Source organism: Mustela nigripes, chromosome 14 (assembly GCF_022355385.1).
Source record: "Mustela nigripes isolate SB6536 chromosome 14, MUSNIG.SB6536, whole genome shotgun sequence".
Taxonomy (NCBI): domain Eukaryota; kingdom Metazoa; phylum Chordata; class Mammalia; order Carnivora; family Mustelidae; genus Mustela; species Mustela nigripes.
The window spans coordinates 15,463,873-15,482,822 of NC_081570.1; the positions used below are offsets into that span (position 1 = coordinate 15,463,873).

General features: G+C 42.9%; 1 protein-coding gene across 5 annotated transcripts in view; it reads right to left on the minus strand.

The window, feature by feature from the left end:
* The window catches only part of USP48 (ubiquitin specific peptidase 48), a 95,572-nt gene that overhangs the window by 65,825 nt on the left and 10,797 nt on the right, over positions 1-18,950 (minus strand). For all 5 annotated transcript variants that reach the window (XM_059376566.1, XM_059376565.1, XM_059376564.1 and 2 more), the window contains exon 2: positions 828-948. In XM_059376566.1, the coding sequence (XP_059232549.1) occupies positions 828-948 (121 nt within the window). The remainder of the gene's footprint in view (positions 1-827; positions 949-18,950) is intronic.

An 18,950-nucleotide genomic window follows, 5' to 3' on the forward strand; every position in this document is an offset into this window, starting at 1 on the left:
AAAAAAAAAAAAAAAAACACAAACCCACACCCCCAAGAAAGCATGGCAATAATAGCACTATGGGAGCTTGCTTGTTTCCTTGATTTACCACTTCTTTAAAGAGACTTTTTTTTTTTTTTTAAGATTTTATTTATTTATTTGACAGAGATCACAAGTAGGCAGAGAGGCAGGCAGAAAAGAGAGAGAGGGGGAAGCAGGCTCCCTGCTGAGCAGAGAGCCCGATGCCCCAGGACCCTGGAATCATGACCTGAGTCGAAAGCAGAGGCTTTAACCCATTGGGCCACCCAGGCACCCCTAAAGAGACATTTAAAAACGAGTTCAAAATAAAATGCACAATATGAAAGCCAACACAGAATCAGCATTTTTCCCCTCCGCAGAATCAGCATTTAAACTACAACCATCCTCTGAAGGCTTGCTGGATTACATGGCCACCGGATTTAAAAATTACCATTAAAGGGGCGCCTGGGTGGCTCAGTGTTAGTTTAAGCTGCTGCCTTCGGCTCAGGTCATGATCTCAGGGTCCTGGGATCAAGCCCCGCATTGGGCTCTCTGCTCAGCGAGGAGCCTGCTTCCCCCTCTCTCTCTCTCTGCCTGCCTCTCTGCCTACTTGTGATCTCTCTCTGTCAAATATATAAATAAAATCTTAAAAAAAAAAAAAATTACCATTAAGAACTATCCCAATTCAAGCAGTTTAAGTTCTACCGCTTATCCTCAAGCTGCAATGGGCTCCCCCCAACCAGTAATAGTTTCTAATTACAGATGAGAAACAAAACAACACAAACCCAGAGGAATACCCCATAGTGATCACTTAAAAAAGGATGGCTTACCTTTTTTCTCCTCTCACAGTTGGGATCATCAATGTTATGGAAACTATTTTCATCTATTTCTCCTAACCAAATATGCTCGCCAATGCCAACCAAGCAATTCGGATTTCCTTTGCAGTTTCGTCTACAAAAAAATGATTATTTGATTAAGAAATGCCATAGTTCCATAAGAAACATGTGGATTACAGCTATAATAGCATACCAGATTTCATCTATTTCTCATCTATAAAATGAGGAGAACGGAGAAGATCAAACACCAAGTTCAATCTGTGAGGCTGTGGGAAAAAAGAACTCATTTACTGCTGAGAGAATTCAAACTGGCAGGACGTTCAGGGAAAAGGACTTTTGCAATCTCTAACGAAACTACACACACAGCTTCCTTTAAACCCAGGAAATTCATTTCTAAGAATTCACCCTGAAGATACACCTCGGAGAGTGCAGAAAAATCTGCACAAATAACGCCTCGGTGACTCATTACAGCAGTGTTTGTAGCTGTGAAACACTGGAAAGCCGAAGGAGCCAACAGGGGACATGGTACCTTGGCCCCACGGAGTCCTAGGAGACCAGAACAGGAAAACCACAGAAAAAACCTCTACGGATTGATGTAGAGTCCGTTTTAGGATGTATGATTAAGAGAGCAACACGCAAAACAGTATCTACAGTATGCTATTTCTTGTGTAAGAAAGATGGGGGAGTAAGAACATACCCGTGTATCTGCTCATCTGAACACAAAGAAACCAAAAGGTTAAGCCAGAGGCCAATAAAAGTGGTTACCTTCCGAACACAAGTGGGGATGAGGGTAAAAACTGGAGGGGTGTGTGACACTTTTCTGAACATACTGTTCCATACACTGCTGAACTGGGGGGCCTCTATGAATGTGACACACGTGTACACAGACACACACACGTTAAGGATGGGGAGGGGGACCCTGAATCCAAGACAAACACATTTCAATTAAGTAACGTATCCACAATGAAGGGAAGGAGGGTGAGGAACTAACCCAAGGAACCTGATGCAGATACCAGCAAGCTCTCGTAGTAATATCCTCAGACTAAAGATAAAAGGTAGAAATACCAAATCTTTATGACTTCCTTTTCGTAACAATTCTAAAAAACCACTTTCCTTATATTCTATACTTAAACAAATAAGGAAATATATTGAGGATAAAGGAAACCAAGGTTCGGAAAGTTACAAAGAGAAAGGGAGGAAGAAGAAAATGAAGCTTGTAGTACTGGGTCAGGAGTAACAGACATAAGCCTAAACTTGCAGGTAGACTAGGGTTGCCTGATAAACCACAGAACAGTAGTTACTTGAATTACAGATAAATAATAAATTTATATCAAAAAATATTTGTTGAAGGGTGCCTCCATGGCTCAGTAGGGTAAGGGTCTGCCTTTGGCTCAGGTCATGATCCTGGAGTCACTTCCGGCTCCCTGTCTGCTTCTCCCTCTGCCTCTGTCCCGCTCCATGCTCCTTCTGTCTTTCTGTCTCATGAATAAATACAATCTTTAAAAAAAAAAAAAAACATTGCTTGGGACGCCTGGGTAACTCCATCAGTTAAGTGGCTACCTTTGGCTCAGGTCATGATCCCAGCGTCCTGGGATCCAGCCCCACATCAGGCTCCTTGGTCAGCAGGGAGTCTGCTTCTCTCTCTGCCTGCCACTCCCCCTGCTTGTGTGCCTCTCTCTCTGATTAAAAAAAAAAAAAAAAAGATTGCTATTGAAGAAAATAAAAATATTTGTTGTCTAAAATTTAAATGTAATTAATGGCCTTTTATCAGGTGAGGGTGTATAAGCAATTGTGTGAGCACTCCTAGCAACCAGGCCTTGATTTCTAAGTATGCTGCACTCAAAGAACCCAGGGCTCCTGGGAAAACAGCTGATTCCACGCTGGCTGGACAGAGTACAAGATGAACATGGAACATCTATTTTGCTATGCCCCCAAAATAAGGATGTACTCAAAGGATGATGGGGGACACGTTTAAAGGACAGTTTGAGGGGGACTCCCTGTGGCAAAATCAGAAACAATGAGAGGCGAATTAATGACAGGATTATGATCTACTGAGGAAACAGGAACCCACAGTGAAATGGATGAATGGGGAATGGGAAAGTCCTTCCTTAGAGAAAAAAGTTAATTGTCAAAGTAGAAGAAAATTAGAAAACCAGCATTAGGCATCCATCAGATTAATCCAAGAATCAAGCAAGCATCATTGATGGATGCTGGCAGAGGCAAGTCTGTCGAGTGGAGTGTAGGGGAGTAATGAAATATCTACATAGTCTCAAAGTATCTTAGCACAGGATGTCCATGAATTATGAAAGGAAAGACAGTAACTTTCAGTGAAGAGAGCTAGCCAACACTTCACCAAAAGATCAGTTATAGTGGTGGGTTCCTGCTGCTATGTCACTGGTGAGATGGTCTGGCCAACGTAACAGCCTCAACCTAATCATGAGGCAGCATCACACAAACCCACCATGATAAGCTTTCTACGTTCCAAAAACATCAATGTCATGAGATGAAGACTGAACGGTCCTTTCAGATTGAAAAAGACTAAAAAGAGACAACTGGCTACAGCACACAAGCTTGGATTTTCTTTTGCCTTCACAAAGGATCTATTCGTTCTGAATGCTTCAAAAGCTTGGCTAAAGCTTTATGGATAGCAGTGAAAGACTGGAAACATCAATGTCCATCAAGAATTAACTGATAGGAGCACCTGGGTGGCTCAGTGGACTAAGCCTCTCCCTTTGGCTCAGGTCATGATCTCAGGGTCCTGGGATCGAGCCCCGCATTGTGCTCTCTGCTCAGAAGGGAGCCTGCTTCCGTTCTCTCTCTCTGCCTACTTTTGATCTCTATGTCAAATAAATAAAATAAAATCTTTTTAAAAAATCATTCTTCTTTGGACAAAAATAATTTTTCTCTTCTAGCGAAAGAAGATACAAAGAAACAAACAAAACAAAAAACAGGATTCAGAATCAGGAGAGTAAACTAAAATCTTTTCTTTGAAGCAGGGTAAGGATTTACTAAGAAGATTCTTTTAACAAAAAAATGACAGCTAGGGATGCCTGGGTGGCTCAGTCGCTTAAGCATCTGCCTTCAACCTGGGTCATGATCTTGGGGTCCTAGGATGGAGTCTCCTGTTGGGCTCTTTGCTCATCCGGGAGCCTGCTTCTCCCTCTACCTCTCCCAAGCTCCCCCCTACCCTGCTTATGCTGACAAGTAAAAAAAATAAAAAATTAACTAAAAAAAAAAAAAGACAGATAGCAGCACTGAACTCAGGTTCCTTACGATGGAAAAGACAGTATTGCCAGCTGGAGTAAAAACATACCTCTCAATACCAGTAGGTACTCATTCTTTCAAATCTGCTTTTTGAAATGTCAAATCTCCTTTGTTCCTTCTGCTCTTGAACAGGAAAGTGCGAAGACTTTTTCACAGGATTTGGCTGTGGGGACAAGCAGCACTCTCCTATGGCGTCCACCCACACCTCATTCTCAGAAGATGGTTTTGTTTTTTTGGTGTTTTTTTTTTAAGATTTTACTTCTTTATTTGACACAGAGAGAGAGAGAGCACAAGCAGGGGGAAGCAGCACAGGGAGAGAGAGAAGCAGGCCCCCCGCCCAGCAGGAAGCCTGATGCCCATGGGACTCAATCCCAAGACCCTGGGATCATGACTGAGCTGAAGGCAGAGGCTTAACACACGGAGCCCCCCAGGAGCCCCTCAGAAGATGGTTCTTGTGAACCATTTGGATTTTACTCTTCTGCTCCCAAAAGCAAAAGAGAAACATGAAAGCAGGCTCTCTGGAGTACCTGGCTGGCTCAATCAGAGAAGCGTCTGACTCCTGATCTCGGGGACAGGAGGTTGAGCCCCATCTTGGGCATAGAATTTACTGAAAATAATTTTTAAAAACACCTTCATTTGCCTCCAGAATCAACTACATCTACCTATCTCTCCAGGCTAAACACCCTTCCTTCTCTCTCCCAGTCTCTTTCTCTCTGGTCATTCTGAACTTTTGAAAAAAAAAAAAAAAAAAAAAAAGTACTTTCTTCTTGTCCCCACTGCCCCCTACCAACCCCAAATCTTGTACACTCAACTTGGTCCAAGCTGGCTCCAGCTACGGCCTAAAAATTCCATAAAACAGGGTTTCTTTTTAACTTGGAAAAGACTTCCAAAACTGATGTGAGAAGTTGAAAGCAATTTCATTAATTGCCTCTAGAGTGCTGGCATTGTTTTTTGTTTGCACACGTCTTCTTAAATTAATTGCCGGCCACATATTACTGAATTAAGTGTTCGGTCAGCTAGAACACCATCACCGTGTAGATGAGATGAAGCAGGGATAAGGCAGCAGCCCCAGGCAGAACCCATGCATTACAGGTCTCTAGAGCCACACTTCCAGGTAAGAGCCAATGGCAGTGCTTGCAATAAAAGCATTTAAGCTAATGGATTAAAGCTTTCCACACAGCGGCTAAGCCTTCTGCACAGGAGCCCAGCATTTTGTTTGTTCTCTTGTTTGGAGAAGCACAGAATCTACTTAAGAGGCATAAATCGTGAAAACATTTCTAATTACAAGCTACTACTCCCAAGCCAACCTAACCAACAGAGGAGAACACCAACACAGAAGCAAGACACCCTACAGAAGAGAACCTCTCCCATTCATCACTCGCCAGTGCCCTGAACGTCACTTCATCCACGGGAGGAGTAGCCATGGTTGTCAGGTATCATTTCTCATCATGTTTGTACCAATTTTCTAATAGCAGAAAAGTGTTTCTGCACACTTATTTCTGTCAAAGTGTAAAAAGAAATCAAGAAGGCTAAGTGTTCTAAGATAAAGGACAGGCACACATGTCTGCATAGAAAGACAACCTGTTTACCAGGTAAATACCCCAGCCAGCTTGTCCCATTTATATCACCTACTTGGCCAAAGAAACTACTGCTTAGAAATCAAGTAACTCAATTTTACACATCACAAGTGTCCCTGATTTAATCTGAAAAGTGATGCCACTCAGCTTCTCTGAAATAGAAACTTCTACAACCTTGTAACGAGCCGTATCTTCTACCCACTCCCCACAAGTCTTCTTCCCAGAAATCCTTCCTTCTACCTACAGGGCGATCAGAGAACCAAATCACAAAAACCAAGCCCGAAGGGCATTCAGCCTGGTTCTTCCCTTGGCTCTGGCCTACTCTCTCATCTCATATACACTTCTACATTGGTTGGTTTAAGAAGAAGGGCCCCTCAGTCGGCAGAGCATGAAATTTGATCTCAGGTTGTGAGTTCGAGCCCCAGACTAGGTCTAGAGATTTTAAAAAGCGGGGGGGGGGGGGGGGGGGGTGTAGGGCCTGGATGGCCCCATTGGTTAAGCAACAGCATTCTGCTCAGGTCATGATCCTGGAGTCCAGCACTGGGCTCCCTGCTCAGCAGGGAGTCTGCTTCTCCCTCTGACCCTCTCCCCTCTCATGCTCTCTCTCACAAGTAAATAAATAAAATCTTTAAAAAAAAAAAAAAAGTGTTTGTTTTATGTGGCAGATGCCTACTACTGTGTTATTTATTGTATGTGCCAAGTTTCCTCTCTCATCTACCCCTGCCCTATAGGCCCTTTAGGCCCTTTTTCTGAGAACAAACTTCCTCAGGTCCCGTGGTTCTAGAAAAGGACTTCAACTACCACCATTTTGACCCTGAACTTTATAACTGAGAAATCCTTTCCATCTTATCTCTTTATCTCAGGCATAAGATCTGAGGGGCAAAGCATCCCCCATGGGCCCCATTCTCTCACCCAAGGAATAAGAACTTCCCAAGGCCAGCAAAACGCCACTCATGACAATGGACTTCACCTTCATTGCCCACCTGCAATCTCTGCCTCACATTTTCCTTCTATAAATCTGGAAGTATTTTTGGTATGTGGTAGATAGTCTTTGAGACCCTAGTCCCCTATCTTCCGGAGGCTGGCCTCACTAAAATAAATTCCTTTCCCGTTTCACCACCACTGTGTCTCTGCCTTTGGATTTTGTCAGTGGTGAGTGCCCAAGCCTGGTCTGTCTGGGAACCCTGGAGCCAGCCGCTCTTGCCCGCCCCCCACCCCACCCCCGCTCTGGCTACACTAGCAAGAGCTGCTAAGATGCAGCCCCAATCTGTCACCGAAACACAAAATCTCACAAGATCTTTCAAAGTGAGGGATGTGGGGAAAAACAACATTAGTACCTCTTAGGTGGCAGGAGACACTTCTGGATGGTGTGGGACTTGGGGAACTCGGCTGTCTAGGAAGCAATCAACATGCTGATTTGCACGAGAAGCAGAAACAGATGGAGGTTCCAGACACACTCCCTGGCCCACCTATGTCCCTGCCTTATCCATGACTTACTTGTTTAAACTTCCCTGAATTTTAAAACCAAACAAAAAAAAAACCTCCTGAAAAAAATTTTTTAAAGATTTTATTTATTTGACAGAGAGGACAGCAAGAGAGGGAACACAAGCAGGGGGAGTGGGAGAGGGAGAAGCAGGCTTCCTGCTGAGCAGGGAGCCCATCGTGGGGCTCAGCCCCAGGACCCTGGGATCATAACCTCAGCTGAAGGCAGATGCTTAACAAATGAGCCACCCAGGCGCCCACCTCTTGAAATTTCTTAACTGAGCTATTTTTCTTTTCTTTTCTTTTCTTTTTTTAAAGATTTTATTTATTTATTTGACAGAGAGAAATCACAAGTAGTCGGAGAGGCAGGCAGAGAGAGAGAGAGAGAGAAAAGCAGGCTCCCTGCTGAGCAGAGAGCCCGATGTGGGACTCGATCCCAGGAACCTGAGATCATGACCTGAGCCGAAGGCAGCGGCTTAACCCACTGAGCCACCCAGGCGCCCCAACTGAGCTATTTTTCTTATGGCTATGCTAGTTCCAAGTTCGTATCACCTGTGTCGAGGAGTAACAAATATGAACTAAAGCTTTTTCTATTGCCAACACTCCAAAAAAGCCAATTCAGTCTCTCTCGGGCCTTTTTCTTTTCTTTTCTTTTCTTTTTAAAATATTTTATTTATTTGACAGAGAGAGAGAGAGAAGAGAGAGCAAGAGAGGTAACACAAGCAGGGGGAGGGGGAGAAGGAGAAGCAGGCTTCCCACCAAGCAGGGAGCTCACCCAGTGCAGAGTGCAATTCCAGGTCTGGGATAATGACCCAAGCCGAAGGCAGACACCCAACTGAGAAACCCAGGCACCCCTCCAGACCTAATTCTTTTTTTTTTTTTTTTTAAAGATTTTTATTTATTTATTTGACAGACAGAGATCACAGGTAGGCAGAGAGACAGGCAGAGAGAGAGGAGGAAGCAGGCTCCCTGTGGAGCAGAGAGCCCGATGCGGGGCTCGATCCCAGAACCCTGGGAATCATGACCTGAGCCGAAGGCAGAGGCTTTAATCCACTGAGCCACCCAGGCGCCCCCAGACCTAATTCTTAAAGTGGTTGTCTCCTCCTCTAAACTTTCTTACAGGACTAGTTAACAAAGGGAAAACACTCCAATCCAAAGAAATGCATAGTTAAAATAGTCATGAAAGAGATCTTTTCTTATCCAATCAGCAAAAACTCCCCAGTGACGAAACAAGGTAAAGTGAGAGCCATTGTGCACTCACTGCCAATGTGCTGAATAACAAAACACACGCCTTTGGAAAAACATGAAAATGGCTCCAAATATTAAATGACACCAACATTTTCCTTCAATAATTCTACTCCTGGGCATATATTCACAGAATACACAACACTGTGGTCATGAAAAAACGATGAATCCCAATGGGTACTTTTTCCAGAACCGTGTGACAGAAGAACACCAAGCGGCTGAAGTGGTAGACAAGGGACAGGTTCCAAAATGTCTGGTATGACATGCTAAGCAGCTGGGACATGACTCGCCAGCACAACACCTTGGCAGCAGTCCCAGTGGAGGATGCCGTCCTAAACCAGTTTAGCGGCAATGAGAATGGAAGAAAGCTAAATTCAAGTTTATCAATGAGAGAAAATCAACAGGACCTGGGGACCCCTTAGATGGTGGGGGAAGAAGGGACGAAGGGGCGCCTGGGAAACTCCATCAGTTAAATGTCTGCCTTAGGCTCAGTCCATGATCCCAGGGCTGGGATTACGCCCCTCGGGATCCCTGGCTCAACCGGGAGCCTGCTTCTCCCTCTCTCCCTCTGCCCCTCCCCCTGCCTGAGCTCACTCACTCTCTCAAATAAATAAATAAAACATTTTTAGAAAAGCTGGGGGGGGGGGGTTCCTGCAGTGATGCCTAAAGCTGTAAAGAATGAAAATAACTTTCCATAAATCAAAAACTGTTTAGCTGGGGACTGGAAAAACAACAGGCTAGGTATCTAGGGTACAAACCACTGACTTTCTCTCATACTAACCACAGTAAGAGATCAAAGTTTGAGCTGTTCTGACAGATCTCCAAGGATCTGTCATTTAAGAGTATCTTCCAACAAAATGGAAAAAATTTAAAGCCAGCGATTCATAATTGTTATGCAGCTGAAAAAAAATTATTTGACTAGGAGAGGGGGTGGGGCTCCAACCCCAGCAGTCATTTAAAACAGCTATTCCTTTGCTGTTCCTCATCATCTTTTAGTTCCTTAGCTCTTAGGAACATCACTTCACACAGACCGCCCAGGCTTGCAAACTTCCTTCCCTGCTTCAAGTGAAGATCGGACTACACCGAGAAACTTCGCCTAATGCATCACATACCTGCAAAACAATCTGTTACACGTATAATATAGACTTACTGGTCTTCACATCCTTCGACCCAGAACTACCATTTTCAAGAATGCATCCTAAGCACAGACATCAACAAACACTTTCAAAGATAATCATCGCTATTTAGACACAAGCTACTTGCCCAATCACAGGAAAGACACCAGTGTTGTTTACAACAGAAAACTGTTTCGAAACAAGCTACCTGCCCAACCACAGGGACAATGTTAAAGGGGAGGCAGCAGAGTGCAGTGAAGGAATACTACGCAGCCATTATAACTCTTTTCCGACAATACTCTGAGACTTGTGACCTTGTTCAAGACAGAATTCTAAATAAACAGGATACAAAGATATCCATTACGACTCTAATTTTTCCAAGGGGAAGGGAGTGATGTTTTAATTTCTTTTTTTTTTAAACAGTTTTGAGGGGTGCCTGGGTGGGCTGGGCTTCTGCCTTTGGCTCAGGTTATGATCTCAGGGTCCTGGGATCGAGCCCTGCATCTGGCTCTCTGCTCAGTGGGGAGCCTGATCACCCCCCCCCCCCCCCCCGCCCGGCTCTGTGCCTACTTGTGATCTCTTTTTGTGTGTCAAATAAATAAATAAAATCTTAAAGGGAAAAAAAAAGGTTTTGAAAAAAGTAATCACAAGGGAAATTAGAAAATACTTTGAAATGAATAGAATGTACCAAAAATTGTGAGATGCAGCTCAATTAGTGGTTAGAGGGGAATTTCTAGCATTAAATGTTTAGACAGACTGATCAATCCATATTTTAAAAAACCAGCCTCTGGGGTCCTTGGCTGTCTCAGACGGTAGAGCACATGACTCTTGATCGCAGGCTGGCAGTATGAGGCACACGTGTGGGGTAATAGTTTACTTAAAATTAAAAAAAAAAAAAAAAAAAGCAAATACAAGCCAGCCCCAAACCATATATACCCCAGTTCTTAGTTATGACAAATTTCAGGAACGTCAAATCAGCAAATGTTGACAGATACTTTACATTCTGGTCATTCAGTTACTCTGAATCCCCTTAGAAACTCATGTCTATAAAACATGTGAGTAATACATGCGGCGGTATGACTATTCTGCTTCTCTGACCTCCAGTGAGAGCAGAAGTTAATGCAAACAAGGGACTAGGGCCAGTCTGGATGCTCAGAGAGCGGCTGCATGGCGGTTTCAAGCCGCCAACAATAAATGGTCACTAGACAGGTCACGACACAACAGGAGTTAACAGTAAACACTATCATTTTCTATAACCCAAACCTACCATCTCATAAAAGCAACTAGACTTCACAGGGTGACACATTCTGTCCCACAGAGATGCCCACATAATTATCGGGCCAGAGAATGATGAAATGAAAGACCACATCCTAGGCATCAAACAAGGGCTCACAGCCCAGGAGGTGACAAGTAAAAGGAGAGCTTCCGAGACATAAATGCAGCGGTGGCATCAAGCATGGGACCCCGAAGCGAAGATCCCACAGGACGGAAGGCAGTCCTGTGAAGGTGAAAGTCTCCAAGGGCACTCAGGAACTCAACCCACGTGCGACACGAACTAAAGAGCATTCTGAGCGGACAGCTCATGGACCCGGAAGGCTGGAGGAGCAAGCTAGAGGAAATGGATGCCGGCTCACCTGCCATGCTCCAAGACCGAAGGAGGTCTTCCTACCACGGCAGGTCAGCACAGCTGGCGGCTCTGCCGAGAGGAAGACAGGAAGGCCAAGGAGGCTGCAGAAGTCAGGGGCTCCGCTCGCAGAAGACCGCAAATACTGAGAGAAGAGCTTGGACTTCATCCAGCAAGCAAGAAGGAGCCAGTTTAAGGTTTCCGAAAAGAAAACTAACTGTGGGGCGCCTGGGCAGCTCAGTCGGTTATGTGTCTGCCTTTGGCCTGGGTCACGATCCCAGGATCCGGGGACAGAGCCCACATCAGGCTCCCTGCTTGCAGGGAAATTGCTTCTCCCTCTCCTCCTCACTCATGCTCTCTCCAAATAAAATCTTAAAAAAAAAAAAAGAATCAGATTTTCACTGCAGAAAGATCCTCTAATTGTGCTTCTCAACCACAGTGCCTTCTAAGAATCACCTGAAGATTCCACAAGTTTTTCATTGTCAATAAACACCATTCTTATAAAGCTCTTCCTGCTTCTTAGTAAGACAAGTTTTAAGCCTCTAAGGTTATTTTTTTTAAATTTTAAGTCCTGACTGTGTGTGTGTGTGTGTGTGTGTGTGTGTGTATAAGAGACAGAAAGACCAATGAGAGAATTCAAAGGGGGTGCAGTAGTAATGAAGAGATCAGAAGTGAGGATGGGAAATGTAAGAAGCTGGACCAGATAAGAGGTCAAATCAACAGCACTTATCACTGTTCAGTTTTTGTGTGGTGAGGGGAAAAATGAAATCAGGTTTTTATGAATGCAGCTGCATTTAAAATCTTTTAAAAGAAAAACAGAAATCACAAATGCTTTGAGGATACTCACATCTAGAATTCTGTAAAATGTTCATTCACTTAACAACCTGATTTCATTTGAAATTCTGATTTCTGGTCAAAAGGATCCAAACCAGCCCATAGCAAACAGGACAGATAAGGTATGAGGATCCTGGCTTACCATGTTTTGTAAAGTGCAGTTACACTATTCTGAGGTTGGATGACTGGCTCTATAGCAGCTTTTTCGTTTGAGGGTCTCAAGGTTAGAACTTTCACCGAAAGTTTCTTTCTTCCATCCTTCTAAGATGCAAGCTTGCTATAAAACATTTGGCAGTAATTAGGGGCACCTGAGTGGCTCAGTGGGTTAAAGCCTCTGTCTTTAACAGGGGAGCCTGCTTCCCCCCCTCTCTCTGCCTGCTTGTGATCTCTCTCTGTCAAATAAATAAATAAAAATCTTTAAAAAAAAAAATTAAATATACTCCTATACCAGGGCGCCTGGATGGCTCAGTGGCTTTAAGCCTCTGCCTTCGGCTCGGATCATGATCCCAGGGTCTTGGGATCCAGCCCTGAGTCGGGCTCTCTGCTCAGCGGGGAGCCTGCTTTCCCCTCTCTCTCTGCCTGCCTGCCCTCTCTGCCTACTTGTGATCTCTGTCAAATAAATAAATAAAATCTCTAAAAATATATATATATACACTCGTACACCAAACAATAATCATGCTCATTGTGCTCCTAGGTATGTATCCAAAGGGATGGAAAACATCCACACAAAGCCTTCCCACAAATATTTACAAAGCAGCTATACACTTAATTGGCAAACTCTGAAGTAACTAAGAAATCCTTAAGTAGGGGATAAAGAACAGATAAATATAATACAGCCAGTGAAATACTATATGGCACTAAAAAGAAATGAATTACCAAGCCATGAAAAAAAGCTTAATTGAATACTATTAATTCAAAGAAATCAGTATGAAACGATTAAGTACTATTTCTAACTATATTATTTTGGAAAAAGCAAACCAATGGAGAGAGTAAAAAGTATAGTTGGAGGATGTCAGGAAGGATGGACAGGCAGGGCAGAGGACTTGTAACCAGTGAAATTATTCCATATGATACTGTAATAGTGGATGTATGTCTTTATCTACTTGCCCAAACCCACAGAACACACACACCACCAAAAAGAAAACCCTGATGTAAACTATAGACACTGTGCAAGTTACCAGAAAGGAAAGGGGTGGGGGGGATGAGTTAAATAGGTAATGGGGATTAAGGAGTCCATTTATTTCACTACATGGGGCACCTGAAACTTATTACACGGTATGTTAACTAACTGGAATTTAAATTAAACAAACAAAAAAATATCCAGCAGGAAAGAATGGAAGAGTACCAAATGCCACTTCTTCCCCAGTATTAAAAAAAAAACAAAAACAAAACTGGGGCACCAGGCTGGTCAGTGGGTAGGCCATGCGACTCCTGATCTTGAGGTTGTGAGTTTGAGCCCCACACTGGGCTGGGAGATTACTTTAAATAAACAAATAAGTAAATAAAGTGTTGGGAGAAAAAAACCACCAACCTAAAACTTAAAAAACCAAACCAGGGGCACCTGGGTGGCTCAGTGGGTTAAGCCACTGCCTTTGGCTCGGGTCATGATCTCACGGTCCTGGGACCAAGCCCGGCATCGGGCTCTCTGCTCGGCAGGGAGTCTGCCTTCTCCTCTCTCTCTCTCTCTGCCTACTTATGATCTCTGTCTGTTAAATAAATAAATACAATCTTAAAAAATAAAATAAAATAAATTAATAAAAACAAAAAACAAACCATAGACATTGGGTGACAATGAGGTGTGAAGGGAGGTCCACTGAGTTAACAAGTGTAACCCTCCGGGGGTGCCTTCATGACTCAGTCAGTCCGCTGAGTGTCCTACTCTTGATTTTGGCTTGGGTCATAACCTCAGCAGGGAGTCTGCTTAGATTCCCTCCCCCTCTGCTGCTCCCCCAACACCATTCGGGTGGGCTGGCTCTCTCCCTTCCTCTCTCTCTAAAATCTTGAAAAACAAGCGTAACCCTCCGGAGGGAAACACTGATAGTGGGCGAGCAGGCGTGTGTTAGGACAGGAGGTACACAGGAAATCTCTGTACTTCTGCTCAATGTTGCTGTGACCCTAAAACTTCTCTGAGAAATAAAGTCTTGGGGCCATCTGGCTGGCTCAGTCAGTAAAACATGTGACTCTTGATCTTGGGGTTGGGGAGTTCAAGCCCCACATCAGGCACAGAGCCTACTTAAAAATAAAACAGAACTGGGTGCCTGGGTGGCTCAGTGGGTTAAGCCGCTGCCTTCGGCTCAGGTCACAATCTCAGGGTCCTGGGATCGAGTCCCATATGGGGCTCTCTGCTCAGCAGAGAGCCTGCTTCCCTCTCTCTGCCTGCCTCTCTCTCCATCTACTTGTGATCTCTGTCAGATAAATAAATAAAATCTTTAAAAAAATAAAACAGAACAACCAGACACCCTTAAATACAAAATACAAAAATAAAGTCTACTGAAAAAATCTGAATGAACAGGAACATTTCAATGTATGTATTTTTACCTCAATTGTTTAAAGCTTTTGACTTCTTAAAAAAAAAAAAAAAACTAAGAAGCTTTTACTTTTTTTTTTTTTTTTTTTTTTTTTTTTTTTAAAGATTTTATTTATTTATTTTACAGAGAGAGATCACAAGTAGGCAGAGAGGCAGGCAGAGAGAGAGAGAGGAGGAAGCAGGCTCCTGCTGAGCAGAGAGCCTGATGCGGGACTCGATCCCAGGACCCTGAGATCATGACCTGAGCCGAAGGCAGCGGCTTAACCCACTGAGCCACCCAGGCGCCCAGCTTTTAACTACTATACCAGAACAGTGTATGCAGCATGCTACCTTGTGTAGGAAAGGGGAGGAGTAAGAAAATTGTTTGCTTTTATGTACACAAAGAAACACTGAAATAATCTGATGGGATGATGTGGGGAGCTGTGGCAATGTACATCCTCAATGTACACAAAACCATTTTCCTAACAAAATATATACAAATAAAAATGTTTTCGGGGCACCTGGGTGGCTCCGTGGGTTAAAGCCTCTGCTTTTGGCTCGGGTCATGATCTCAGGGTCCTGGGATTGAGCCCCGAATCCGGCTCTCTGCTTAGCAGGGAGCCTGCTTCCCCGCCCGCCCCCCCACCCCGCCCACCTGCTTCTCTGCCTACTTGTGATCTCTGTCAAATAAATACATAAAATCTTAAAAAAAAAAATGTAAATCATTTTCTTATTTAAACTAGATAACTATCAACTAATCACATAAAATTATTTTACTTTACATTTTTATTGAAGAAGAAATTTTTTACTTAAGTTACTAAAGCACCTATTTTCTCGATGCAGTGAAAATAAAGGAAAAATAAGATAATCTGAACTCTAGGTTCTCATGACGGAAAATTGTACATGTTTTTATTCATGGACTGTACCAAATTCTCAGGTATTAGACATGCAAGATATAAGCAAAAATAAAAATATAAGAGCCACAAACAGGTCCCTTGGCACTTATGTCCCTGTTCTAGGATTTCTCTGAAATACATATTGAAGTCTTAGGCAAAAAATAAGTTTGAGCAGCAACTGACAAAGGCAATACAATTCAACACCAACCTTACGTTAAACATCATGGATGGAAGTCGTCCTAAAGTGTTGACAATCCTTTAAAGTTTATTAGATATATAAAAAATTTAAATATATATATTTTTAAGTTTCAGAATCCAATCAACCTTTGAGGCTCTGCCAACTACCAAAAGTAGAAACATCTTCCTTTTTCCAAACCTCAAAAGTTATGCCCCACTAAATTGAGATTCGAAAACTGCAATGTATAAAAATGATCAATACACCCAAAACTCTTGTAATTAGCATATTAAATCAGTTGGCCTGAAATTCAAATTTCTATTAGAGAAAGGGATTAGCCAAGCAAAAGGGATTTAAGAAGTGAGCTAACTCAAATACTATGAATCTAGTTTCTAAGAGGATATTCCTCAAACTGGTATTCAAAGAAAAACGCTGGGAGGTAGAAGTACTAACTGGCAAGTCAAAAGTCTTTTCCTATGTGGACAGGCTTATTTAACCATTACAATTTGGAAATTTGGGGTGCCTGGGTGGCTTACTGGGTTAAGCCACTGCCTTCGACTCAGGTCATGATCTCAGGGTCCTGGGATCGAGTCCTGCATCAGGCTCTCTGCTCAGCAAGGAGCCTGCTTCCCTATCTCTCTCTCTCTCTCTCTCTGACTGCCTCTCCATCTACTTGTGATAATCTACTTGTGATTTCTGTGTCAAATTAATTAATAAAATCTTTAAAAAATTTTATTTATTTATTTGACAGAGAGAGATCACAAGTAGGCAGAGAGGCAGGCAGAGAGAGAGGAGGAAGCAGGCTCCCTGCTGAGCAGAGAGCCCGATGCGGGGCTCGATCCCAGGCCCCTGAGATCATGACCTGAGCCAAAGACAGCAGCTCAACCCACTGAGCCACCCAGGCGCCCCAATAAATAAATTCTTAAAAAAAAAAAATTGGGACATTTTTTTGCCCCCTCCTACAGTGGAACTTAGTTCTCCAAAGAGGAATATTTGAAGCAGTTCTCAGGCTTTATACAATTTGGGAAATAATGGGTTCACATGTGAAAAAATAATACCTTCCAACTTCACTAATAATCAAAAGGTATCATTTTGTTATCAAAAGATATTGCTTATAAAACTCACGAAAAGAAAAATTTTAAGACTATTTATTTGAGGGGTGCCTGGGTGGCTCAGTGGGTTAAGCCTCTGCCCTTGGCTCAGGTCATGATCTCAGGGTTCTGGGATCGAGCCCCACGTCGGGCTCTCTGCTCAGCAGGGAGCCTGCCTCCCATCTCTCTGCCTGCCTCTCTGCCTACTTGTGATCTCTGTCAAATGAGTAAATAAAATCTTAAAAAAAAAAAAAAAAAAGACTACTTATTTGAGAGAGAGAGGGTGAGACAACACAAGCAAGGAAATGACAGAGGGAGAAAAACCTTCACGGGGCTCCATCCCAGGACTCTGAGATCGTGACCGAAGCCAAAGGCGGACACTGAACTTACTGAGCCACCCAGGGGCCCCAAAACTCACAGAAGTCTTTAAAATTTCATACTCAATAGCAAGGGCACAGAGTGACAGGGATGTTCAGGTACTGCACACAGATGGGGGGAGCCTGGGTGAATCAGTCAGTTGAGTGTCCAACTCCTCTTTTCAGACCAGGTCCTAGTAGTTCAGGGTAGTGGGATCGAGGCCCACATGAGGCTCTGAGCTCCGCAGGGAGTTTGTTTCACATTCTCTTCCCCTCCCACTCATGCATCCTTGCTCTCAAATAAATGAATAAAATCTTAAAAGGGGGGGGGGGTTCATGTAACTTTTACAATCTTTGTTTTAAGAAAATAAACAAAGCAGACACTTTACTTACAAGGATGCTCAGAAAGAGCTAACAAAAGAAGGGGAGCGAGAAAAAGGGGCGCAGGCAAATGCTCAGTAGGAAAATGGCTGGATTTTGGGCCATGTAAAATGAAATATATGCAATGACTAGAAATTAGTACTTTTATGAACTCTGTAATACTCTGGGAACACATTCTTAGTATTAAGTTACAAAGTACCTTTTCAAAATATGCAGAATATGGCATTGTTTTTACATATATGCAGGAAAATCAAAAGGAATTTTATGAAAATATTATAATCTTGTTCTCTGGGTGGCAGCTTTTATTTGAGAGGAGTTCAAGTCAGCAGTGAGCTCAAATTCCTTAGAAGCCCAATGCAACTATATTTCATTTTAGCTTATCTGTACTTCTCAAATTGAAGTGCACATCAGTGAATGTATAATAAAGCCACAAGAAAAGCATCCTCTGCCAACCTTGACTCTAAATTTCAATTAGTTTTACCAAAAAAGGTTAAAAGAATTTTTGTAATATTACACAGAAAACAAAAGAATTTTAGAACAAATGAGTTTTTTCTTCTATTCCAATTCTTTGTTAAGATTGTCCCAAATATAATAACATTTTCTTAATAATCAGATCATTACCTTGGAAGCTAAGAGAAATATATGAAGTACAGAGAATTCTCAAAAGGCTCATTTGGTTAATTTTTATTTTTTTTTCCCTATGTATGTCCTCTCTTTCCCTTGGAATCACTGCTTTTTCTATCATCAAAGATCTTTACCACTAGGAGTCATTCAACACTCATCTTACACTGATAAGGTCACAGTGAAAAAGAAATCCTTAAATTCTTCCAGGACCCTTCTTCCCAAATGACACGAATAAAATTAGTCAATTCCAAATGGACTGTGGACTACAGATCTCCTTCTGAAAGACAATACAGCTTTGTAGAGGATATCTTTAGGACCTGGGGGAAGGTGACAATTTCTTAAACAGAATACATGCAAAAAGCAATAATAATAAAGAAAATATTGCTAAACTGGACTACTCAGAAATTAATACTCTTGTTCGTCAAAAGATGCTGTTAAGAGAATAAGGCGGGGCTCCTGGTTGGCTCAGTCAGTGCAGCAAGACATTTGATCAGGTTTCTAAGTTAAGCCCTATGCTGGGTGGAGAGATTACTTAAAAATCTTTTAAAAAGACATTTAAGGGGCACCTGGGTGGCCCAGTGCGTCGAAGCCTCTGCCTTCGGCTCAGGTCATGATCCGGGGGTCCTAGGATCAAGACCCATGTCGGGCTGTCTGCTCAGCAGGGACTCTGCCTCCCTCTCTCTCTCTGCCTACTTGTGATATCTGTCTGTCAAATAAATAAATAAAATCTTTTAAAAAATAATAAATAGGGACGCCTGGGTGGCTCAGTGGGTTAAGCCACTGCCTTCGGCTCAGGTCATGATCTCAGAGTCCTGGGATCGAGTCCCGCGTCGGGCTCTCTGCTGGGCAGGGAGCCTGCTTCCTCTTCTCTCTGTGCCTGCCTCTCTGCCTGCTTGTCATCTCTCTCTGTCAAATAAATAAATAAAATCTTAAAAAAAAAATAAAAA